General features: G+C 44.2%; 1 protein-coding gene across 7 annotated transcripts in view; it reads right to left on the bottom strand.

Moving 5' to 3' along the window:
* Positions 1-486: 486 nt before the first annotated feature.
* Positions 487-26,483, bottom strand: part of LOC126529920 (fasciclin-2-like) — a 170,674-nt gene continuing 144,677 nt past the window's right edge. Inside the window, exons 13-17 of one of the 7 annotated variants that reach the window (XM_050177375.3) lie at positions 25,163-25,204; positions 18,090-18,318; positions 16,180-16,248; positions 8,972-9,046; positions 487-4,590 (exon numbers count right to left, since the gene is read on the bottom strand). In XM_050177375.3, the coding sequence (XP_050033332.1) occupies positions 4,491-4,590; positions 8,972-9,046; positions 16,180-16,248; positions 18,090-18,318; positions 25,163-25,204 (515 nt within the window). In that variant the 3' untranslated portion in view covers positions 487-4,490. Of the gene's footprint in view, positions 4,591-8,144; positions 9,047-9,473; positions 9,497-16,179; positions 16,249-18,089; positions 18,319-25,162; positions 25,205-26,483 lie in introns of those variants that run through there. The other 6 variants (XR_008612295.2, XM_055070118.2, XM_050177377.3 and 3 more) reach the window with 6 other exon arrangements.

Genomic DNA, 26,483 nt, shown 5'->3' with positions numbered 1-26,483 from the left:
ATTGCAAAAATAATGTCGCTTCGTCGTGGTGCTATATCTGGTCTTGATATATTTTCACTAAATCAGTATGGCCATGGCATTGTATACTTTCACAATTATCGTTAACTGGATGTCAAGTATTGGCATGGCTGAACAAAAAGTCCTTTTCCACTGCAATAGTTAACACCAGGTACATCCCAAGAACAATGAGCAGACAAAGGAATTAGGTATGTGTATGTGTGGGTATGTGAATTAATGTATGTGTACAATAATTAGGTACATTAAGTATGTGTGCCATGAGACAAGAATGCCTATCTGTCTTCATGACACGTCTGCACTCTGAATATATTCAAACAGTAATGATTTACTTTGCTGCAAAGAACACTAGGAACAATACAACTGGACAAACTAAAATCTAATCTTCAACAGCTTTCGCATGTTTTGTATAGATATTACACTTGTCCAGGTAGCCCTTGCAAAACAAATAATGAGAAATGCCAAGCATAATTTTTTTTTTTTATGAATCAACTTTATTAATGCACACACGTCACAGACCGAGTTCCAGCTGCAGACCTTAGAAACTTTACAACCCTTAATGAAACAAGATGAAACGCCATCCAAGCACTACAGTGCAAACGCATATATGTATATATATATATATGTATGTATAGACATTTATATATATATATACGCTCATAAAACGAGTGCCATTCATAACCAACCAGAATTTTGATCTTATGGGCTGTACACTCACATACACACACCTCCACGGTGCATCACACAACCATTCACAACTTGTTACTACGGCCATTCGGTGCACGGTGCCAAGAAGATACAGCAACGCGACCTACAGAGCTTGTAGCTTGCACTGATAAAAGAAAAAGTAAAACTATCGTGGAGCTAGCTGTACCACTTCACAGAAAGCAAAGACTGTTCTTCAAAGAAAAGTTTGATTATGAAAACGGCACTACTAAAAGCACTCAAGTTAAAATGCACTTCACTGTACATGTTAAAATTCTTCCACACCTTTAAGCAAATTCAGATCGAATCATTAATAAACTTGTAAAGCTTGAACAGACTTTTCACACTGTCTCAAACAGAGGATCTGATCACTTGCTGCAAGCACACCTGGTAGCCATCCACAATAGTGGTCTTGCAGTGACTTCAAAGGAAACGGTCACAATTAACAAACTTTTGACTCCCGCAGAGGCCACCTCAGTCAGGCAGCCACAAACAAGTGCGTGAACAAGGGAGCAAAGTCCCACCCACCCTTCTTTTTAAAACTCCTAAGAAAAGAGTGCCAGGACGGTAAGAGTGGAACCGCCATTCTCGTTGACTTCTGCACGCATTTAGAAGCGCGAGTGAACCTGCCTTGCTCCACGGCACGGAAGACGAGCACAGACAGGCACACATGTTCACGGCAGTGGCCAATGATGTCTGCCATAAATACTCCTTGCGGTAGCCAACAATGACTAAAGATGTACTTTGACAGCTCATCTCCACCGCAGAGCAGATAAACAAAGGTTGAAGAGAGCAAAAAGTGAAATCTTGTGCTACGTACGAACTGGGCATGTGCTCAGGAGAAACCCCAGGGACAGTTTTTACTTTTCATTATGGCCATATTCTAAACAAGTGTAGTTATTTGCAAATAAAACCTAGTTTCATTGCTTCGTTGCTTTCAACATGCACATTGTCCTGTGTACATCAGGCCCAGGTCAGCTGTGCCAGTACATTCAGTGACGTCTCTACCCTCTAGGCACATATGTAGGCAGCAATTGTAAAATATAGATGGACAGATAAATAGTATGAGTACGATAACATTTGGTCGATGCAGAGAACAGCTCATTTAAAAGTCCGCTGCTGAGAGCACACATCTTATTTTTAATATACAAACACCTGTGTTTGACCTCTGTGTTCATGCTGTTTGATGTAGAAAAATACAGTAGCTGAAGAGGGTACTAAGAATATTAAAAAGCTGAGCATACGATTTAGTTTTCTAAAACTGGACTAGCGAATACAGAAGTCAACGAGATGGCTGCAATCTAATGCAAATCTGTTACACTGCACAAGCCCCTTAAAGAACCAACAGTGATAACAATCCTTTTTGGCAAGTGTGTTAACGTAACCTGCACAAAATAAACTCCTGCCAGTGCGTATAGCTGTTAACAATGCTGCCATTGAAATACTCACTGAACAACAGCCAGCTAAAGAGAGTTTTGGTCGCTAGGTCAGGCTTGAGCGATTTCATGTGCGACGAACTCTCACCCAGCGCCCATCCCCTTTCAAAGCACCTTCGACACACCACAATATGTGGCATAGTATTCTCCCATTCACATTTTATCACGTCTGTGGTCGGCAGTAATGCTGCAGGATGAGGAGAGCTATGACTGAGCTGAGAAATGGTTTTGGACAAACAGGCTACGAAGCAATCGTGAAACAGAAGGGCCTTACAGGGCATTTCACACAGATATTTCTGAGGAGCAAATTGGTACACCTTTATGATGTAACTAGTAGCACTGCAAGGAAAAAGGAAAGTGACAACACAGCAGTTATTACCCATCGTCCTTGTCTTTAACAAAGCAGTGTCATTACATGCTGCAATAACACAACACATTCCTCTGTCGCACACACAGCACTTAAGTAACAGCGTTAAGCACTGCTGCTACACAATGGGCAAGACTGCAACATAGTAGGGCCGTGCGGCACACGAGACCCACGGTACCTGCCTTCATCCCTGTCCTTACTGCACCGTTAATTACATCATAAACTGTACTGTCTTCCCTCAATGTGTTTTCTTTTATGTGTCCCCACCCAAATGGCTATACAACAGGCTGCGACACCAAGCACAATGGCTGGGCAGAATCTGTATGAAGAGAGCAGCAATGGCACTGGCCGTAGACCTTTGGCTTCGGGCTTCAGCGAAGCCTTTAGGTTAAATGCCTTATCACTGTGCGATGCATCGTCAAACTGCACTTTGAAAGCTCACACTCTTGGCTACCGGCCATTACAGACCAGCCCAGAACTGGTTGTGGGGAGCTTCAGAAGGTCACGTAGAAATGCTGGTCTCTGTCCCTCCACTAGCTTAAGCTCCAATGGCATGCACCTTGAGATGACAGCATGACATCTAAAGTGGACAGGGCAGAGTGGCAGGACCAGGCAGGTCAGAAAGAACAGAACCGAAGAGAAATGCTTTTTACAAAGATTCGCACGAGCATGCTTACACAAGTAGACACACACGCACACATGTTGATTACAAAAGAGCTTGGGTAAGGGACAAATGTCGTCCGTGTCGTTTCGAAAAAGAAAAGGAGAAAAACGAAGGAACTGGGAACCTGGGAAAGTGTGAGAATGGCCTGGAGATTCACGAAACTAGAAAAGAGATCAGTTTCTTTCACTCCCCAGAGTGAAACCACATTCAAAAAATATTTACTATATATATATATATATATATTCATTATATGCATGTGTAAATAAAACCAGCTCTTCTGAGCTAAAGGACAAAAAAGGGGGGGGGGGGGGGGGCAATCTGAGAGAAGGCTATCTCCAACAGCATTCTCAGAAGGCCAAGTTGAACATGATAAAACATAGAACAATAAAACTAGAATGCTCCAAATAAGTAGTTTACATGGAATGGTTCGATGTGATTACTCTGTGATACACCACTAGGATAGCTGTCACAACAGACGATGGCAGCACAGCAATAAAGTCAATGTCTTCAATATGCGAAAGTACAGCAGTGTCCTGGAACAACAACAATGCGGAAGAAAAAGAAAGCAGTAGCACAGTCCAACATTAATGTGTGTAGTCTGCCTTCGAGAACATGCGCGGATTCGCAGTGAGAAGTGCTGCAAAAACGAAAAAAAAAAAAGAGCAGTGGAACCTGCACTCGGCCACGTTTATACAAGAGCCACGTTTATACAAGAGCGGTGTCTCTCCACACTTGTGCTCAGAGTGCTGGCAACGTGTCAAGTGTGCCCCCACATCAGTGAATAAACCAAACGCACTCCACGGCACATAAATGGCGCACACCTCCAATCCCTGAAGACAAAGGCAACTTAGTGATCCTGGTAATAAATGAACAAGCAATTACAACAACACTAGTCCAGTGAAGCTACTGAGTTGTTCAAACAATTCAATCATGGCAATGTGAGACAAGAACTGACGTCTGCACAGAAGTGAAACAAGACTGGCTCACTCAAAATGCTTCACTACAAAAACATATTAGCTGTGCACAACAAAAGCAGCACATTGTGCTACTTGTAAAATAAAATAATAAAAGAAAAACCGATGGCGGAAATGAAATGGAGTTTTACACTTCCTTCACAACTAAAATGGTGAGCGAGTGGTCAAACACCGAACAGCCAAAAAAGGCAACTTCGGAGAAGTCCTGTCTGTTCTTCACTTCAGCTCCTAGCTGCAGTAGTGATCACGCTGACCTGTGTGGGCACTCCAGACACCGCCAAGGGGCAGCGCACGTCCCACTCCATGACAGGGGAGTCGGCCTCCCGGCGTCAGACCATGCTGTCTTTGGCAATGCTGGACTTGGAACCCTTCAGTGCATGGTTCTTGTCAGCAGGCTCAAATTTCAGGTCATGTTTGCCATCCTTAAGCCTGTGATATAGGAAGAACAGAAAGCCACTGCTTTAAGCCCATGGGTCTTTCGCGCACAACAGGGGTTGTGTATGCCATACACCAACTTGGCCAAGAACAAAAACGGCGTCTATTAGGAGAGACCAGTGCTAAACGTGGACGAGCAATACTCCTTAAGTGCTCAGTGACATTGTTTTGTTTTCCTTTTGTGCCGTGTCTTCAAATTGACTGTTAAACTCACTGAGCCTCAAACCAACTAGCTCAGTTGAGCATTGTTCTAGTACTCATTTCTCAGACTTCTCATTTCTTCTCGGACAAACTTGGGGGCCTACCAAGTTCATCTGTCCACTCGCAAAAGCTGAATTTACGCAATGTGGCATAAACTACTGGTGTCGCGCAGCCAAAGTTGCACTTCACAGCACCGTGATGATGCACAATAGGTGAATGTGAAATACTCCCGCTGCCTAAACTAGCACAGAATTTAATGTAGACAAGCATAAAAGTGAGCAAGCACAGAATTTAATATAGACAAGCATAAAAGTGAGCAAGAGCCTGTTCACAAATATTGTGTGTTGCTTTAGTTGTAAGAAATGTTGCATTTCTTTTTATTTGCCAGCTTCTGGCACTTATGTCAAAGTTCTATACAAGTCTCAACTATTCAAGCTATTCGGTTCAAAATTATTTGACTCCAATTACTATTCACTCTGACTTCATTTCTAACAAAAAAAAATTGATATTCACACAAGTCTAGTCGCATGCCATATGCTTTCACCTTTGATGAAGTACTTATTCAGACCTCAGTTTCTTTTTCAAGGCTGCATGCATCTCTTGGCCATTGATTACGCACAACAATTGCTTGTGGGAAGCAAGAAAACAATGTCAAGCAGAGGAATCCATGATGGGATGTGAAGATATTTTGAATGTAATTTAAGAACAATAGTAATATGAACAAAAAAGGAAATATGCTGCATCCCACTGCTTCAAAATGCTGAAACCATGATAGCACTTTCACTACGAAATGTTTCGTAGAATAATGCTGGCCAAAAAGGGTCCTGTCACCATCACAGTAAAGCATTTTCATGCTAGAGTGGTGTAGGTTGCTTTGAACACACCTGCACCTGCAATTTTAAGCAAGCACAGCAGAACCTCATTTATATATTTGAGAAAAAAAAACACTAGAAAATGCATACTAACCGGGAAAATGTAACACCCGAAGCGACTGAAAAATTCGGCAGATGCAACCACAGTTGATCTTTACATAATGCGAAGCGTTGCATTAATAGTTTCAACATGAGGTGCCAATGTGCTGCGCTGAGGTGGTCGTGCCCGAGCGGACCAAGATGCATTGTCATTTTTGCACCTTCGGGACGCTTACGCTCCTCAAATTCGGCCTGGGTCAACAGGCTTTTCAGGCGGGGCATTTTCGTGGAAAATTATGATGTGCCCACTCAGTGAAAATTGTGCCATGAGACGTTTACTACCAAGTGGCCCGAGACCCACTTTGTTGTTCAATTACCTGCTGGGTGACGGGAACCCAAATGAAATCTAGATGGTGGGGAGACGCAAGAATACGATGTCACCAGAGCAAAACATGATGCTCACTTCACACTGATTAAAGGCATGCCATATCCTTCCAACGGCACTATGCCACATGCCCTGTGGAACAGACAGGTGAAGATGCAACTGAGAGGGTTGGCAGCGGCTTGCGAGGCGGTTCGGTTAAGTCAGGTTAGGAAGAGGAAACAGTGCTTGCCAGCGTTTTCATTTGACACAGGTAGAAGAGTACTGTGGGGAAGCTGCCATGGCACGCACATACTGCTCTCAATCCTGCATGCATGCCTACCAACCCAACACTGCTTAAGATACTACACGAGATGCCAGGAAATACTAAACGTACACAAATAAAAACTAAAATACCGTCTTATTACCCGGATACTTTTGCTTAGGCAAACTGCACAACAAACAGGTCACGATAGCCCGTGAAGACTTTCTGAAAGAGTTCTATGGCGTGATCAGCAGCCGTAAACTGCACGTTGTGTTCAATGATGAACGCAGAAAAATGTATTCAGCTCGAGTAATATTGAGATCCGTCAACTGGCAGCAGTACCCTCCAAGCTTCTCGTCTGAGTCCACCATTTTTGCCAGGACTGTTTTTTCGCATCCATGCAGATGCAATGGAACGTCCCGGTGACCAGGGTGCGAAGTGTTGACATCCAAGCAGCACAAACTACGGAATGCCTACCTTTAGCCTTTGTGCGACTTCTTGATGAATGGAAATTCGGCCAAATAGGAGAGGATGAATTGCTTGAAAGTACTTCTACCCGGCATCGCTTAAGCTGTTTGTACGGGATGGGGTGCCACAGCTCTGGCTGAAACGCATAGAATAAAGAAACAATAGGGCTAGCACAGGCGAGCACCTACGTTTCCGCGAACGATTATTGGTTTCGTATTTGGATACAAGGCAACAAATTCAGTGTTGCCAACATAGCACCACGACTAGGCGAGATGCAGCCGCGAGTTTTGAATATAAAAATCATAAAGATCTACATGTCTATACAGTAATCATAAATATGTGCAGATAATCGGGCACCTTACAATAAAATCGTCTGCGCGTGCCTCGTGTCTTTTCTTGTTCATGTGGATTTTCGTGGCTGTGTTATCCGCTTAACATATTAACCAGCAAAGAAGCGTAACGGTATTGGTTCACTTATTGCAGTCTCAATTGCCACCAGGATATCTTACAAAACAGGATTGCGTCAATGGGGTTCTGCTGCATTAAGTGTCACTTATGAAAATGTTTATTTGGCGAGGAGAACTGCAAAAGGCTGCCACAGATATAGAGAAAGTCCAGAGGATGGTATCAAAGATGTGCTGGTGCTTGCCATGAGCTTTGGGGCAAGCAGAACAGTTGGCTGTCCTCACTAACATGTGTCCCTATAAGTGCACCGAGCACAAATGCCACAAACTCAGCTGGCGTAGGTTTAGTTCTAGGTATATGTGGAGACAAGTGTTCCGGCTTAGTTCTACTTGTCCACAATAGCGCTTGCCAGATATTTTTGCCCTACACCCAACCCACCTAACCAGGTACTTTTCTGCACTAGAAGCTGCAGAGACTCTTGCTCATGCAGCTTGTCTAAAGTAGTGAGGCGGCAATGTGCTGAATGCTCAAAAGAGTGCAGACACAATGGTAACTCCTTTCTCTTTTTTTCATCATTTAAAAGTGTAACACAGTTATTGAGCAATAGGCAGCCGTTTGGGGGCAAAATGGAAAAAAAAGAAAAAAAAAAAACCTCGTCAAGTGCTCCACGAATCAAAGGACAGGTTCAAAGCGCACCAGCTGACCTCCTCACAGAGGAATGCATCGGAGAAATAAAAGAATTCAGCATAAAAGTAAAGATGGTAGATGGATTGCAGAGGAATGAGGCAACAAACGAAGCCATGGCCAAGCTTCAGCACATGCAGCTTTCAAACCCGAGCACACACAGTAAAAGCCATTCAATGTGCTGTGAAGGAAAGCCTCTGCTAGCTTCAGGTGCACAGATAAAAATTGGGCTGAACTACTTTCCCCCCCCATTTTTTGTGGGGGGGGGGGAAGAGGGGACAAGCTCGTGTATTGCAGCTCTTGAGCATTGCTAATAATTTCAAGGATGCAAGAAGACAACAATGTGACTGCCTTAAGGGCTTTGCATATTGCAGCTGGGAACCACCCGCAGTCATCTAGAGACCTTCTTTTGCAATTAAATCCACTCATTTATCCACTGCTAACAATGCTAGAAACTTGGCTCATCAGTAGCTGGCAGCCTCATTGTGGTAACTTGTCATTCTTACTGCATGTTGTGCCATGTCACCTTGTGGTTTTCGGTGCTAACCAAGTGTCGGAAGTAATCCACAAGACATAAGAAAAACATTTGCAAGCTACTTTCTTGGAACATTTATGCCAAGAGCATAACTCTACTTCTTCAATGCTTGTACACGGTAAGATAATGTTGCCCCTTATTACAGCAAAACCACATTATCAGAAATTTCACTTCATTTAATGATTTAGAGCTTCGCATCCTGCGCAGTGTAGGTGACTTTAGGAGCCAGCTATGCTAAGTGGTAAGCACAGATGAAATGTGGAAGTGCTTTATTAAACCATTATGGATCACTGCTGCCAAGCCTTGGCCAATATTGTCATGACAAAGAATGACTGATGTGTTGCCACTACACTGATGTAAAGCCACTAGCATGAGTTATGGCTGTGATATGAGAAAAGCTCAAATCTGAAACAGCGTCCGGACTGTCTGTCCTTACTTAGAAGCACCTGAAGCAAGCTAAAGGCAACAAAGTGCGAGGAGAAAGAAAAAGAAAGCACGAAGAAAAAAAAACTGGAACTGGCCAGCCTGGTAGAGGTGGTGCCTACCCTTTGGTGTCAATCATGGGAGTGTCTTCAGCAGCATCTCGCGTCTTCTCATCGGGTGTGCTCAACAACTCCTTGCTGATTATTTTAAAAGAAAAGAAAAAAAGGAAAAAAAAAGAGGAGGAAAGAAAATATAGAAAAGAAGAAAGTGTCATGGCCAGGGAGAAAAAAAAAATATCAAACGTCAGTTCCAAACAAATAAAATACAGGCAGAAATGAGAATGCAAGGACACAAAAGCCAACAGCAGTCGGCCAAGTCTCAGAGCTGCACATACATGCTAATTAAGCACAAGGACACACACACACAAAAAAAAAAGATGACTGCATGGGCAAGAAGCACCTACCAGCAAGACTACCGCTGCACAATGCATGCTCTTACAAGGTCATCTTTCATGTAATCGGCAGGAAAAAAAATTCTCACACAACAACATCGTTTCAGCATACAAACAGCCACTGATATGGTAACTATCCCGAGTTTTCACTTGCTAACAGGAATTTTACTTACCATTGAATTCTTTCTGACCATTCCTTTGTACAGGCGATCAAGAAGACAAGACCGAAACAACATTTATGTTGGTAGCTGCCGATTGATTTTTTTTTTATGCTAGCACCAATAAACAACAGGAACAGCATGCACAGGTGAAGATTCTAAGCACTTGTCAATGAAGGCAGGCACGTACAGTGCTTATCATAGTTACATGTATTTTGGTCAGCACAGCAGTGACCACAAACTAAGCTGAGCAAAAGCCGCAGACAACCTGCACAGTTGAGGCCCACATGTCATGCAAGTAATACAAACTGTAGCACCAGCGGCAGCCAGGCCACTTTGTGGGCAGTTGCAATTTTCAACAGCCGGCGAGTAAACTTGCATGGCTGTAAGCAAGTAATACAGTTTCTAGATGACCACAGTGAAGTCACAGGTAGAGATAGCCACTTCAGTTCAGTCAATAAAATACGCTTATAAGTGGCACCACACAATGCAAAGGAAAGAATACACAATGCGTTGGTGGGCTAGTTGGTGCGAATCCATGAATACTTTGTTTAGCGCAAAACAACAGACACAAGAAAGACGACCCCCCCCCCCTCCCCCAGGACAAGGCGCTACTCTCAACTGACATCTTTGCTGCTTTGTTAAAGAATGGGCCGAAGTATAGCACGGAACCAAGAATTCCTGCACATGAGCTACTGGCTTTGAACACGCGCATCGCAAGGAAAGCAGAACTAGAGGACCAGGAGCGGTGCCTCCTCGATGGGGTGGATTGCCTTCGGAGGACTGTCACCGGGAGCGCGCCACCTTCGACAGCTGTGATCAAAAGGACAGTATCTTCCTTTAGAGACAATGAACTTCGGCTGTTACTGAGTGACAAAGAGGGCGGTTTTGTGATAGCTCCGTCTGCGGTCTTCAACAAAAAAGCCATTCAGGCTGTCAACAAGAACTTCATTCTGGCAAATGAGAAAGCTCAGAAGGTAAAACGCAACGCCATTTCTTTGTTGGAAAATATAGGCCTCACCAAGATTGCGAAAGATGTAAAACAATGTAAGGTACTTGCTCTAGAGGTTTTTTTTCACTGCAAAAACGCACAAACCGGATGTGCCTTTCCGTACAATAGTCAGTGAAAACAACTGTTGGCAGGTTTTGGTTAGCCGCTTTTTGCAAAAACAGTTGAAGCATTTAACTATTGACGATCCTTATGGCATAAAGGATTCTTTCGATGTTGTTTCCTTTCTGGAAGACAACCATTCAGTAGCCGACATTTTTTCTGTTGACGTCGAAGATCTTTACTATTGAATACCGCATGATGAGTTATTTCACAGTGTGATGACGTGCATCGAAGAAAGTGGCGAGGTAGATTTTCGCAATGCGACTGGGTTGTCTTCGGAAAGTTTCATGTCCTTTCTTGAATTTTATTTAAGTGCAACTTCTATCCAGAAAAATGGTGTGTGTATTGGTTCATGTGTGGCGCCTGCTCTTTGTAATATTTTTTTATCTTTTGTCGACCGTGCTCTTAAGAGTGCCTTAAACAATGACTCGGTTCAAATTTTTTAGATATGTTGACGATTTTCTTGTTGTGATAAAACAGACTAACAACGAATGCTCTGTGACGGTAGCTGACATTTTAACTCTGTTCAATGACAATGGCAAAGGTTTTAACTTTCACACATGGGCTATCTAGGGACAGTAAACATCAGTTTTTAGATTTGCAGCTATCCTTACAAACAGGCCACGCCTGTTGGATGTACTCGCCACGTGCACGTAAGGAACTTTTACCTTACGCGTCTGCGCACTCAGACTGTGAAACGCGCCATCGCTTTGATGTGTTTAGAGTCTTCGTTAATGAAATCTTGTCATCACTATGCGAACCTGAGTTTCATAGCACAGTTAAATAGGCTGCAGGCTGCTGGTTACCCAAGTGTGGTGGTGACGTCAGTCTCGGAGGTATTGCTTCAGAAACTGAAAGGGAAGCGGCACAAAAGCAACTGCATCACACAAAAGAAGAGGCCTGAAATTGTGCCATATTGCCACAGAGTGGCTCACAATCTAAAGAATGTCGCCACTAGATACCAAATTCCGGTAGTGTTTTCCGCTCCTCAGAAACTGTCAATGTTGTGCAGCCGTATTTCTAAAACAAGTAAAAAACCAGATTGTGAAAAGAACCACACGAAGTTTGTAGATTGCACCGTCGGAGTGGTTTATAAGATTCCCTTGTCATGTGGCAAAGTGTATGTAGGGCAGTCAGGCCGCTGTGTTAACGAGCACCTTAGATAACATGAGCAACAGGCACAGGTTCCCATTTGGCTCAGCATTGTAAAATATGCAAATGCAAACCCGTGTTTCGCGATACCACAATATTGAAAAAGAGCCGTGACACCACCGCCCGAGAGTTATCGGAAGCATTTTTCATTCAGTCATTGAGGTCACAGTGCATTAGTGTGCCTTCCTTAACCTTGTACAGCGCTGAATTTGGTTTTTTGGATTCTGTCGCATGAGTGCGCTCTTTAGATCGGATGTTGGTGGCTCCACCGCATGGTGCTCACTGCGCATGTTCCTCTAGTTTGAGCTTTTTATAAAGGAGTGATGCAATAAAATCATGTCAGTTGAGAGTAGCGCCTTGTCCTGGGTCGTCTTTCTTGTGTCTGTTGTTTTGCGCTAAACAAAGTATTCATGAGAGAAGACACATAAAGACAACCGCAAGTCAGCTTATGGTTGTCTCAATCAAAAGCATGCAAACGAAAAAAGCCTCGGCCAGAAGCCAATGCATTGACAATGGGATTTGTCTTCTTCATGGCAGCCTAACGAAGAAACTAAATATTGGTAATTACGCACGAATCATCATCATAAGCTTATTTTCATCATCACTGCTGGACGAAGGCCTCTCCCTGCAATCTCCAATTACCCCTGTCCTGCGCCAACCGATTCCAACTAGCACCCACTAATTTCCTCATTTCGTCGCACCACCTAGTCTTCTGCCGTGCTCTGCTGCACTTCCCTTCTCTTGGCACCCATTGTCACACTAATGGCCCAAAGGTTACCTAATCTGTGCATTACATAACCTGCACAGCACCATTTTTTTTCTCCTAATGTCAATTAGAATATCGGCTATACCCGTTTGCTCTCCGATCCAAACTGCTCTCTTTCTGTCTCTAAAAGTTATGCCTACCAATCTTCGTTCCATCGCTCTTTGCGCGGTCCTTAACTTGTTCTCAAGCTTCTTTGTCAGTCTCCAAGTCTCTGCCCCATATGTCAGCACCGGTAAAATGCACTGATTGTATACCTTCCTTTTCAATGATAACGGTAAGCTTCCAGTCAGGAGCTCACGATGTCTGCTGTATGCAATCCAACCCATTTTTATTATTCTGTGAATTTCCTTCTCATGATCAGGGTTCCCTGTGATTAATTGACATAGGCAAATGTGCTCCTTCACGGACTCTACAAGCTGACTTGCGATTCTGAACTCTTGTTCCCTTGCCCTGTTATTCATCATTATCTTCGTCTTCTGCATATTCATGTTCAACCCCACTCTTACAATCTCTCTGTTGAGGTCCTCAATCATTTGTTCTAACTCGTCCCCAGTGTTGCTGAACAGGACAATGTCATCTGCAAACCGAAGGTTGCTAAGGTATTCACTGTTGATTCTTACTCCTAAGCCTTCCTAGTTTAATAGCTTGAATACTTGTTCCAAGCACGCAGTGAATAGCATTGGAGATTGTTTCTCCATGTCTGACCCCTTTCTTTATAGGTATGTTCCTACTTTTCTTGTGTAGAATTAAGTTAGCTGTGGTATCTCTGTATATATTTTCCAAGATATTTACGTAAGCGGCCTGTACTCCTTGATTACGTAATGCCTCTATGAGTGCTGATATCTCTACTGAATCAAATGCATTTTCGTAATCTATGAAAGCTATATAGAGAGGCTTATTGTACTCTGCGGATTTCTCGATTACCTGATTAATGACATCGATGTGATCCATTGTAGAGTATCCCTTCCTGAAGCTAGCCTGTTGTCTTGGTTGGCTAAAGTCCAGTGTTGCCCTTACTTTATTGCAGATTATTTTGCTAAATATTTTATATAATACTGGGCGTAAACTAACGGGCCTATAATTTTCCAATTCTTTAACATGTCTCTTTTTGTGGATTAGTATAATGTTTGCATCCTTCCAGTTTTCTGGGATTCTTGCAGTCGATAGACACTTCGTATAGAGAGCCGCCAGTTTTTCTAGCATTATGTCTCCTCTATGTTTGATTAAATAGACTGTTATTCCGTTTCCTCCTGCCGATTTCCCCCCGTTTCATGCCTTGCAAAGCCCTCCTGACTTCATCTCTAGTTATAGGAGTTTCTGTATCCTGTTCATTATAGTTTCGAATGGAGTACTCCTGAGTCCTCTGGGTACTGTACAAGTCCGTATATAATTCTTCCGCTGCTTTTATTATACCTTCTAGATTGCTGATATTACCCTGCTTATCCTTTAGTGCATACATCTTGGTTTGTCCTATGCCAAGTTTCCTTCTCACTGATTTCAGGCTGCATCCATTTTTTATGGCTTCTTCCGTCTTTCTCACATTATAATTTCGAATATCACTTATTTTCGCCTTGTTCATCAGTTTTGACAGTTCCGCGAATTCTATCTTATCTCTTGAGTTGAAAAATTTCATTTTTTTGTCATTTCTTTATTAGGTCCTTTGTTACTTGGGAGAGCTTGCCTACTGGTTGCCTTGGTGCCTTGCCTTCCACTTCAATTGCTCCCTCTGAAGCCAGCCTCGTTATGGTTTCATTCATTACCTCTATGTCATGATCATCATCTCTCTGTTCTAAGGCTGCATATTTGTTTGGAAGTACCAGCCTAAATTCGTTCGCTTTTACCCTTACTGCCTCTAAGTTGACCTGTTTCTTCTTGACCAATTTTACTCTTTCTCTGTCCAAATTGCGGTGAATCCTAGCCCTCACTAACCTATAATCACTGCATTTTACCCTACCTATCACTTCTCCATCCTGCACTATGCTGGGATCAGCAGAAAGTATGAAATCAATTTCATTTCTTGTTTCACCATTAGGGCTTTTCCAGGTCCACTTTCTGTTGCTATGTTTCCTGAAAGAGGTGTTCACTATTCTCAGCCTTATTCCTTTCCGCGAATTCTACCAACATCTCTCCTCTAGCGTTTCTAGAATCGACACCGTAGTTACCAATTGCCTGTTCACCCGCCTGCTTTTCTTCCCACTTTTGCATTGAAGTCCCCCATCACTATTACCCATCACAACCTGGGGTTCTTTTACGAGCACCTAAATCGAAGTGTATGAGCATTTTTGCATTTTGTTCTCACCAAAATGCAGCTGCTGCAGCTGGGATCAAAACCGCTACCTCCAGCTTAGCTACGCAATGCCACAGCCACTGGGCCAAGAAGGCCCAACAAAGACAAGTTTCATTGTGCAAATATTGGCTTCCATCCGGGGCGTTTGCACTGTCAGTCAGTTCAAGTCTCTGCATTCCTAGGATCTTTGAGCATTTTTGGTGGTCGCCTGCCTCTCATGTAGTTTGTATTTTCTGGCGCCATATGCAAGCTATAGCAAACCAACTACCCCAGTTGCATGTTCTTACTGCTAAAATACAGAAGCTATGTTTTTTTCAACACCACAGAGATGTGTAAACAGTGCCATACGGCTTGGCAAGAAATTTTCTATGGTGCAAACGGTCATGCAACCTGGGTTCACTGCAAAAAACATCTACTGCAGGTTTTGTTGCTCAGTTTGGTGCAAATGTGATGTCACGTTGCCACTTGCACCAAGAATGCAAACAGCACGTCTGCCACTGCTGCGGCAAGGCAAATGCAATCTTAACACAGGTGGCTCGTGGATTGATCTAGAAAGGCAGTCACTATGGATCATCCTGTTAAAGAAAAAAATAATAATAGACAAGCAAATAGACTCAGGTTTGAGTTTAGTTGCAATGAATGAAACACAATGACAAGAACTGGTGTTGTCTTGTGACACAAAGCAAAGTAGGGGCAAGAATACCTAGAAAACACCAAAGAGATGGGCTTGAACCAAAGGGGCTCCCACCACCAATAACCGATGTGAAAGGAAATATTTAAGCACACCAGAACACCAACATGTATGCAGATGCAAGATGTGTCTATCAGAATATAGGAGGACCAAACAGAAAAATAAAGAGGGGGTACCCAACACCGATCTCAGAAATAGATGTGGCACGGCCCAATGGAGAGAGAGATAGAGAAAGAGATGCCATGCAAAAATGTATCAGACCAACACAGCTTTCCTTTCACTGAGTGATGAAAATGCCCAAGTGAACACTGGTTTCAGAGTGGCCTTTCAAGTGAACATTTGAGCTTAGCCCTCTGCTCCACCAAGAACTGGCTGGCCTAGCCACTATAAATATTTACTATGCCCAAGGAAAATAAGGATTAACTCGCACGTTAGTTCCAAGGATAAGTTTCTAGAATGTGTCGGCAATACCATCCCCAGAAAGCAGCAAAAAGGTTAACCAACAAAAGACCGGTATGATGCATCTTGTCATCTTCAGTTAGTAGAGCCAAACAAGAGCTGAGCTCGAAACCTGCACCAAACCAGGATGACAGTGGATGGTCGCTTGTCATCTTGAGTTAGTAGAGCTGAAGAGAGCCTGGTAACGCAAAACCACACCAAAGACGCCCGAGCTTTGGAAAAATGGTGGGAAGACAGGATTGAGCGTAATCTTACTCAGTGGAAATTGACTTCTCAGCCTTCGGCTTTGTCTTCCCTCCATCAGGTTCGGTCACTGTGGGAGGGCTGCAGCGATGGAGGTACAACGCTTAACCACAGTTCGGATGAACAAGGTAAGGGGGGGGGGGGGGTGAAAATCACTTTTTTGTGGACTCCCAGGTGCATGTCAAATGAGAATAAAAATGACATCCAAGAATGAGAAAAAAGGCATGTCAGCACCATGGAAGCTTTGATGCGTTTGCTAACGTGGTGACTGGGATTAGCCCCGCAGAGCTCCCTATACTAGAAAAGGAACTACAAATGAAAGGGCTAATCATTGTGATGTAAACAATAATTCACTGCTTGCTAGCAGTCCGGAGCATCCTACACCTGGCATTGTGCCTCCAGTTTTACAATTAAATCTTTCACTTGCAAGTAGTCATGAACATAGAATAGGTTCCTCTTTTCAAGAGGGAAAAAGACACAAACAAGAGAAGCACTGTATCCACTACAGCTTCAACAGTGGTAGTATTCCACTTCATGCTGTTAAGCCCCTTACCTTCGCCAAACCATCCATCTTAATTGCATGGTATGCTTAAAAGAAGACAAACAGGACATCACAGGTTTTCTAGGAACAGACAGTCAAAGTTGCTTCATGACTAGCCTTGATTCTTTAACGTTAAATTCAGCAGTGTGCGTTGCAAGGTTGTGCGCTGGACTTTAGTCATACGTACATTTTACCTAGTTGAAGTTGCGCTGGGACTAATGACACAACTAAAACTGCAAGCTTAAAAGGCCACTGCATGTCTGTGAAATTAAAAAAGAAAGGAAAAGCCTTTTGGTGTCAGATCAATAACACGGTGCAACACTTTAAGCAAACTTGACTCCCATAAACAATAATCCTAAATGAGCAATAGGAACATGCATGAATTCTAGCATTGTGGGTTCTTGTGTTGTAACATGCAACATTTGATTAGTCAGAATGCACAAGTTATGTAGGACTCATGTGATCATTTGTGATTACTGGATATGAGGGTCATGGGGCGTACATTTTTTTTTCTTTTTTTATTTCAGGGAATTGAGGAACTGTCCAACTTGGCACCCAAGATATAAGTGTGCAAGTGCACACACAGACACGTGTGGTACATTTTCGAGCCATGTTTGCTTTTGTTACAACAGAGGGCTTAGCATTGCTGAATATCCTGATCTTTCTTCAGAACAGAACTTTCATGCTTTATGCTACAATAAACAGTCCAGATGTCTACAAAACTAGTAGAAAAATTTAGCTAGGAAAAATTTCTAGGAACAGACAGTCAAAGTTGCTTCATGACTAGCCTTGATTCTTTAACGTTAAATTCAGCAGTGTGCGTTGCAAGGTTGTGCGCTAGACTTTAGTCATACATACATTTCACCTAGTTGAAGTTGCGCTGGGACTAATGAAACAACTAAAACTGCAAGCTTAAAAGGTGGTTAAGCTGTGGTAGCGCGATGGCACCAATCCCATTGCGGGGACTACATTCCTGAAACAGTCCCTGTCTTTTCTGTGGTCAGAGATATTTTCAGAGGCCCTAGACATTGGCAACTCATCATACTGAAGGTAGGGACAAAAGGCAAAAGGTCTTCGTTCATTCCGGCGACTGTGCTAGACCCTGTGTTAATCACGCATCAAAAGCGGCAACATGATGGCCGTTACGCTGTTTGCACCACAAAAATAGCAAGTTGAATTTGGCAAGAACTAACAGACCTAGGCAGGTCATCACGTGAAGGCCACATGGCCGCTGTTGGCACCCGAGAACAATGCCTTCTCAGTGGCGAGCGCGCTGTCCCAGCCCCTCTCAGACTCTGGCAAGCAGTGAACCTGAAGCGAGCGCTGGGCACTGCCCCACTCCTGCTGGCCATCAGCGAGCTGCACCGTGGCGCGAACGCACCTGCTCTTGGCGTCATCTGCGACGGGCTTGGCCGGCGCCTGCCCTCCACCGCACGAGTGCCGCAGGCAGTAGAGGAAGCCCCAGTGGAAGCGGAGGTAGCAGACCACATCGAGCAGCAGCAGCACGAGCAACACCGCAGCCACGACGATGATGATGATCGTGGTGAGCGGGAGGCCCAGGCCGCTGAGACGGCTCTGCTGCCCGCCGTGCTCCTCCGTGGGCACCTCGCCTGTCGGGGCCGAGGTACGACGGAAGGAGGCAAGACGAGGAAAGGCGGCAGAGGGAAAGAGAGATAAACAAGGAGGACGGGGAGAGTTTGCGCAGAAGGAAGAAAACAGGGTGCACAGAAATGAAGGAAAGCAATAATGCAAGCAGCAGAAGGTGGCAAAGACATGCATAGCAGTTGAAATTTAGAGGCACCGTGCCAGAGGTGACAGGAATGAAGGAAACAGGGTGACGACAGGACAGCAGGTACAAGCAGTGAATATCAGAAAAATCCAGAGTCACGAAAAGAGTTTCAATGGCGCAAAGAATGGAAAAGTGTTACGGGCCACAAAGGTGGGGACGTGGGAGCAGGAAAAAAAGACAAGAGTAAAACACTTGTTAAGTTCTTGTTCACAATTGTAAGCACAAACTATGAGCATGCATCAGGTGACAAAAGCAGACAGGAAAATCAGCTATAGCTATGCTGATAATGCATTCACACTACACTCTTCAATTTGAATCTAATATAAACGGAGGAAGGTTGCCCCATCTTCAAGTACAGTCAACGACTGAATTTTCGGACGCCCAAATTTTCGGACATGCCCAATATTTCGGACGTTTTTGCGACACTGCCACGAGCCCCATAGAATCAATGTATAAGGACATCTGAAGTTTTGGACGCTTCCAATTTTCCGGACTTTTTGACGCGACGGAAGGTCATTTGGCTCCTCGCGCAGCGCCCCTGCGCAGCAAATCGACTTGCAGCCGAAGCATATCACCGCTTTGAACCACAACTACCCAAATCTAGCCGTCGCACACTGATTTGGTCTGGCCACGCTGGCTATGTTCACCGCCGCACTTCCGCTTTCGTCCTCCGGCGGAGTTTCCGAAGCGGTGCCATTTCATTTGTTTGCGTAGGCCACGTTTTGGCTAGCGTGGTGCGTGGTTGCGCTGTTCTGTCAAGTGTGCTCAGCGATGCTAGGCCTAGGTGCTTCGACGCTCGTCTGCGAACTCCACTGTTCGCAACTTGAGAATTTCGCTTGCCTTCGTTGGCCCCCCACTCCGTTTTCGTCGACCTCGCCAATGGCATCGAAGCGCGGAAAGCAGTAACGTCGGTTAACGATGCAGAAGAAAGCCGCCATTATAAAGCAAGTCGTGAGCGGCCCATCGCAGGCTGACGTGAGCAAGGAGTTCGGCATGGAGCAAGGAGTCAGGTTGTGGGGGATTCAGAAGACTCCGATGTTGAAAATGAGGAGCCAATGTCTGCGCCGCCTACAAGCGCCGAGTTGACGCGAGGATTGTTGACTCTTTCATCGGTGTACAGTGCTGACATGACCCCTGCTCAGATCGAGGTGAATATGATCGCATGCAACCGGAACGCCGTCCAAACAACAATCAAGTTCTTCAAGCCACTGCAGCAATAAAACCGGCTGCCCGACGATGCACATGTATATAATAAACCGGCAGTCGGTTGCATACAGAGTTTTTGAATGCGTATTTTTATAGCCACTTCACTGATGCTTTGGCAGGGTTGCGGAAACCTGGTACTTTGCCCTTTACCTCTAGATCTGAGAAAAAAAGAAGAAAAAGTGCGTTTTTTGCATGCTTTCATTTTTTCGGACTGCCTGAATTTTCAGACGTTTTTACGTTCCCTAGAGGGTCCCAAAAATCGGTCGTTGACTGTATATGTTCTTAAACAACATTAAAAAGTAATACATAAAAATAAAGATTTGCAAGTACGCCACTTGGGCACACTCCAAAGTGTACAATAAGTTTAAAAAGTAAGGTACAAGTCTTGCAAATAAATTGGAGTCATGCTAAAATTGCATGACAGCATTAATCTACTAACGATCAAATGATAATCACCAAAGACAGCACAAACACTCAAGCTTTGACAGATTGCACAAAAATGAGGAAATTAAGAGAATGCAAGACTGCCAATGTTGGTGCATGAAGCTGGCGAAAGCATCACACAAACATTTTGCAGACTTGATCACTGACTCGATAGCAATGTGTACACGCTTCAGGTTGGAGTTCAGCGCTGTCCATACTAGTGCACACTGGGAACCCCTACGAGTGGGCTGACAGAAACCTAATGTACGAGACAAAACACTCGTGCGCAGGCAGCATGATAAAAGCAAAAGCGACAGACACGCACAGCATGCTGACATGCATGGCTTTCATCTGTACAAGGAAGAGCAGAGTCCAATGCATAGCCACTAGGCATTGCCTAGCAGATTGCTTGCTTTGCCGCGTTATCAGCTCATCACTAAAGGAACGCAGCCAGGCTTCTAATTGCTGTGTATCTTAAAGAGACGCCCACAGTATCAAAATGTAAAGTGCACATTGGATAGGCAAAAAATGGGCAGAGGGGTGTGTCCAACCCAATGAATTACTTTACAATGCTCTCTTGTCAAGATGCTACATTTCCTGCGCAGCTGCAATCCTACTTAAAAATGGGAATGCCTTACTTTTAAAACCAGCTCACAGGTAATCTAAACAGATAAATGGAAGAAAATTTGGGCTACATGGAAGTAAATTCCAGATGCCTGCCACCACTTCAGTACAAGAAGTGTGCGCAATAAACGCCTGAAGAAATCTGCCCTATGTGTTAAAGTGCCAGTGTCCAATGAAAAATATAAGCTGCAGGAGAGCATGGGCTAGCCATCATATATTTGTCAAAGGTGGAAAGATGATGCAAAGAAAGAAGTGGGAAGACAGTGCGCGAGAAATAGAAGCAGCTCCAAGCAGGTGTTGGCTTACTGTGCATCAATGGCCTTATTTTGCATTCATCCCAAGATGACAGCCTATCTCAGTAACCCTTTCTTGCATCAGCAGAGCACATCCCAAACTTCCACACCACATCACGCCGCCTCCCCTGTCCTCGATAGCCTTGCCTCCCCTCTGGCACCCCTGTTCTGGCTGATACACCACTGGCCGTCTGGTCTAGACGTTAACAAAACTGCAAACTGGCTTGCTTGGTGTGAATTTATGGTTAGGAAAGTGTGAAGGTACAAAGACTGCTGAAGAAAGCAGGTCGAGAGCCTACTATCAACTGAAAGGAATTTGTTGGAAATAAGAGCTTTTTTTTTTTGACCATATGGAATCTTTAAAAAATCATCTGTGCGAGATAGCATAATTGTAGTACTTGGGCTCGATTACTCAAAGTGACGGACATTATTCGCAACGAGAAATTAAAGTGCACAATTGACTAAGTAATAAAAATTACCTAATTAATGAATTAACTTTTCAATCACTTACTTTATGACACATTTCAATTTGCAAATTGGAGCCAGTTAATTTGCGACACATATCCAGTTAGAGCTAATACTGAGGATGGCGTCAGTGTAGAGACACGTACCGCCAGACTTGTGGTACAAATGCACTGTTGTGCCGCTTACCTTCTAAACAAAATCTTTTTACGCTGAAGCACAAATTTAACTGGAGCACCAAGTGTTTCGTTTCCAACTTCAGGAATTTATATCTCTAAGCAGGTGTCATCCTGCAAATTTGTTCCAAGTGGATACGCCTTGCAAACTCACCAGCTGCAATTTGTAAATTGCAATATGTGCTGTAAAGCATTGAATGAAAAAGTTGGTAAATTTTTATCAATTAGTCGATTATGCATTTCAATTTTTGGTGCAAGTAATGTCCATTTCTGAGCAATTCAGCTCAATGACTAAAATTACGCTATCTGCAACAGGCAGTTTTAAAAAATTCTATATAGCCTAAAAAAGAAAACACCCAGTGTACAGTGAACCCCAATGTATGTGCAGTCCAAAAGAATACCTTGTCAGTGGCACAGACGAATGAAACCACATGGCTAAATTACTCGTCCCCACTCGGAACAGGCCTTGAGAAATCTATCTCACTACGATGCGGTCTCAGATGCTTGGCTTACAAACATTTTTGTTGTCTGCAATGAAACAAGCCTCGGTGATCTCACATTCCAGTTGATCTATATGCTTAAAAAAATGCCTTGCCCCACCTTGGGGAGCAGCTGCAATTTTAACAATGACAAGATAAATTCGAAGTTGGCATTTATTCCTGTGTTCTCCAGTCTTTATCCCTTTGCGCTTTCCTAATCATACCATAGCAGTATGTATTACACACCATGGGTGACCTTAATTTTCTCTAAAATGTAAATTACTGACATGCTTTCTAATCCATACTGCTATTTTGCTGTTTTAACATCATGCCTGTTATCTCTTTTTCACTGTATAATCCTAACTTCCTTTTTTTTTTTGTTATCGAAGTTTAGCCCCACAGGTAGTTACTGACAAACAGCACAGAATAAACACTTTTCTTCTCAAAGTTTCTCTTCTGGACCTGGGAGTGCCTGTAAATAGTGCTTCAACCTATTTCACTTTACTGAGTTGACAGAAGGAATAAGGTACAGGACACAATAAAGGCAAAGCTGATGATGCAGTGACCAAAGTGCATGTCCTAGCTTTACATGATACGCTGACTTGGACGGCTGCCATAAATGAATGATAGAGGAGCCACTCATGCCTCGTTAACTGCGTATCTGCAGTACAAATTAGTCAAACTGCCAGCAACTGCTTCATCTCCATTTGCTCTGTCGACAGTTTCCCCGCAGTACTCGTGGACCTTCACAGAGAAAATCAGATTCAGGTGGTGCCTTCAGCAAGACTAGCGCTTCACAAAAGCAAACCCACAGCCACAGAGTTCCATGCTGTGGATGCGGGGGGGAAACCTGGCATGACTGTCCACATGCACCACCAGTGCAGGACTTCAGCGCGCACGGGAATCATATGTTGTAGTACATGCGTTTGTCTATACTTTGCTCCTTCGGCGTTGAGTGACGTTCCAGTCCTTTATTCTGTCATCACAAATTTTTTCTGCACAAATGATGCACCTCTTTTGGCCTCCAACATTCTACCATTGTACTGTTCGCAGAGTATTACACACAGCAAGAAATGTCCAGAAAAGCAGGAACTGTCCATGGCGAGTCTTGTATTATCCAAACACCATCTAGATCTAGCCACAAGTGCACTCAAAAGTGATAACTTGATGGAATGAATTAGTCATTAGTGTGAAATACTCGATTGCGCTTGGAGAACTTCATGTGTCTAGCAAACAATACAGCTGAACCAGAAGAAACAACAGAAGGGGCTGCAGCGTTTGTAACAAAGCTGCAGAAAATCAGCAAAATTCATACACTACTACTATCCATCATTCCCACGGCAGATCAATGGCTGCTATACCAGATTTTCTCCTACTAATGGATTAATGTGATACTATGCCCCAGCATGTGTGTCCCAACAGAAGAGCAGATGCTCATAGACTACGCAGAAAACACAGTAGTGCCTGTGCCTCGAATGACTGCAGTTTTTTCTGGCAGTGCTCCTCTGATGCGGCACAAATAACCAATTTCACAGAGGGTAGCACAGCAGTCGCTCAACACGGTGCTGTTTCAGAGGGAATTTTTTAGCTGGAGGGATCCAACGTGCCCATTCCCACAAACCAAGGGCTGCTGCTCTGCAATGAATGCTAACAATATTGACTAATAGAACGATGAGGCTTTACTTCTCAAACAAATGCAGGGGCCATGACACACACCACATGGGGGCGGATTAGATTCAACCACCTGGGGTTTTATAATGTGCACACAACACTCGGGGCACTGTCAAACTGTGGTTGCCGTGGCCAGGAATGGAGCCTAGGACCTTGCGTTCGGCACAGGAAGGCCACAGCCACTGATCACGTCAAGTACAAGGAAATTTCAGACCCTGTATAAAGCCTAGTTTAATATAGTGTTGATATAAAGGAGCCTCCGTGCAAAATATGATGTTTTAAATACAAGTAGAAGAGTCACGAAAAGCTTAGAAACAATAGCCAGTTTTGGTACCGAAACTAGAAGAACACCATTACTGCTCGCCAGGAGTGACACATGACCTAAAGTGTGCAGCTTTTCGGCCTGACTTAAGAGATAAGGTGGTGTCCGTGGCTGTCTGCAGTGCATTGAAAAATCTCTGCGGTGGCGTGCCGGGACTTCAGTCATAGCGATAGCCACCAGGTGCTTGCATTGTCTGCTTAGGTGCTGTCTGAAGGCTGCTTACAAGAAAATGCATTTACGAGCACTGTGGCTTCTACAAGACTGCTTTAACGGCATGTATAACAAATTTAGCCGAAGCGAGATTCCATTGTGGCTGACATGTCCTGAAACTGCCGAGTAGGTTATTGAGGGCCACCAGAGCGGAGGGCTCTAGATTCATTTCGACCACCAGGGGAGTAGCGTGCACCCAAAGCATGGTGCACGAGAACTCCTACATTGCTGCCCCCCTCCCCCTTCAGGAGGCGGCTGCTGCGACCGGGAATCGACCCCGCCACTTCATGCTGGGCAGCCCATTGCCATAGTGGCTGACCCAAAGTCACCGAGACTCAATGACATGTTTTGCGAGATGGTTATCCTACACTTATGCACGTAATTCTGTCGTATGAAACTGATATACTCTTGGTGGATTTCCCGCAGGACACATGGAGCCTTCTATGTTTCTATAGGTAGGCAATTTCTTCCAGGAATTACATGCAAGAGCTGTTTCCGTGCATTTATAGTCCCCCAACATGGATTACCACCATGCACTGCCACCTCACCTATCACATGCACAGTTTGAACTTGCAGAGCTTTTGAGTTGGCAGTGCTGCAGCTGCAAGGCAAATGGTGGCAAGCACGGTAGAAAAGACCCTGGCAGGTGTGAAAACAATGTTCGGGCCAACAGGCAGGCAGAGAGGTGACATGCTCAGGCAACAATGCTCAAACTGTTTCCATGGTCTTGCAGCAAGCAGACAAGGAGCAAGCAGCCACAGAACAAGAGATAATATCAAGTAGGAAATGTGATATGTACCAGCAAAGTTGGGTGGGATCACTGGTGTTTGGATGGAGGGGTCTAGCCGGGAGAGAGAGAGAGTGCGTGGGGGAGAGAGAGAGAGAGAGAGAGATGGCCATGGTGAAGCACACAAGATGTTTTAGCCAGATAAAACAGAAAACCCTCCAAAAGGCTTGTGGAGAGACCTCGACAGTGCAAAAGAGAGGAGAGAGAGTGTGTGTGCTGTGTAGGCACCAGGAGAAGACACAGAAGAGGTTGCTGCAGAGAGTGGCTGTACACAAGGCCAGTCACTGGGACAGGGTGATCAATTCTCTCTGGGCACAACAGGTCGCATCTCAGCGCACCGGGTGACGCAAGGCAGGCATATGCAGTGCATTGGTTGCTCTTCTGCTCCGCTCCCTTAACCTGCAACACCTTTTGCAACAAGCAAGTAGTGTGCCTGGTAGTAGAGGCACCTCATCGCGAATCTTTTCCAATCAAACATTTTTGAATGTGCCATCTATTAGGCTCCATTACTCAGCAATCAAGTGCTCTCTCTGTCACATCTGTGCAGCCATCGACCTCGTTTCGGTCTCTCTGCCGCAACCAAAGCTGTACACCATTCCCACACTGAATAACTGCCAGCATACTCTACACATTACTGTGGTGGCCTTTTGTATTGGAAGGGCCGGGAGACTATGGTGCAAACCTTCACTGCACTGCTTACATTGGAGGATATAGTGCAGTGTTAAGACTTCACCACAAAATGGAACCACTGTGATTTCTCTGGTTTTGGCTTGGATAATGCTACATCTGCCCAGCAACCAGTGTGTATACTCTAGTGTAAAAGTAATGAAAAAGTGGCAAGGTTCTGAAAAAGCTGCAGGAAACGGCACACAGCTTTTCAGTGGAATTGTGGGCTCCCAGCTGCATGTAATAATATTTGGCTCTGATGTTCATGACAGTATTGCCCAACGACTATGCAGTGCTTGCCAAGTTTCTAGAGTTGTCCGAATTAACCGGTGTGTTGCCAAATATGTCCGAATTAGCGGGAGTTCTGACTCCATTCAATAATGAAAACACTTACCGGGACCAGAGGACAAGTCCAAATTATCAAATTTTCCAAATGAGTGAGGGTCAAATTAAAGAGGTTTTAGTGTATAAGAAAATGCTTGACTGATAGTGAGATCGAATGACTGCCTTCCATCATGGCAGCCCAATGCTCAAACCCTTAGGCCACGATAGCAGGCCTGCATCTCTCCAAACTCTTTTCGAGACATCTGGCACGAGTGTCACCTGCTAGTTCCTTGAATTATTCCACTGTAACAGCGAGCACTTTGACATGCCGTACTGTGTTATA

This window comes from Dermacentor andersoni, chromosome 5 (genome assembly GCF_023375885.2).
Source record: "Dermacentor andersoni chromosome 5, qqDerAnde1_hic_scaffold, whole genome shotgun sequence".
Classification (NCBI taxonomy): Eukaryota; Metazoa; Arthropoda; class Arachnida; order Ixodida; family Ixodidae; genus Dermacentor; species Dermacentor andersoni.
The sequence above is the reverse complement of the archived record's forward strand: the minus strand, read 5'-3'. Positions and strand labels throughout refer to the sequence as shown.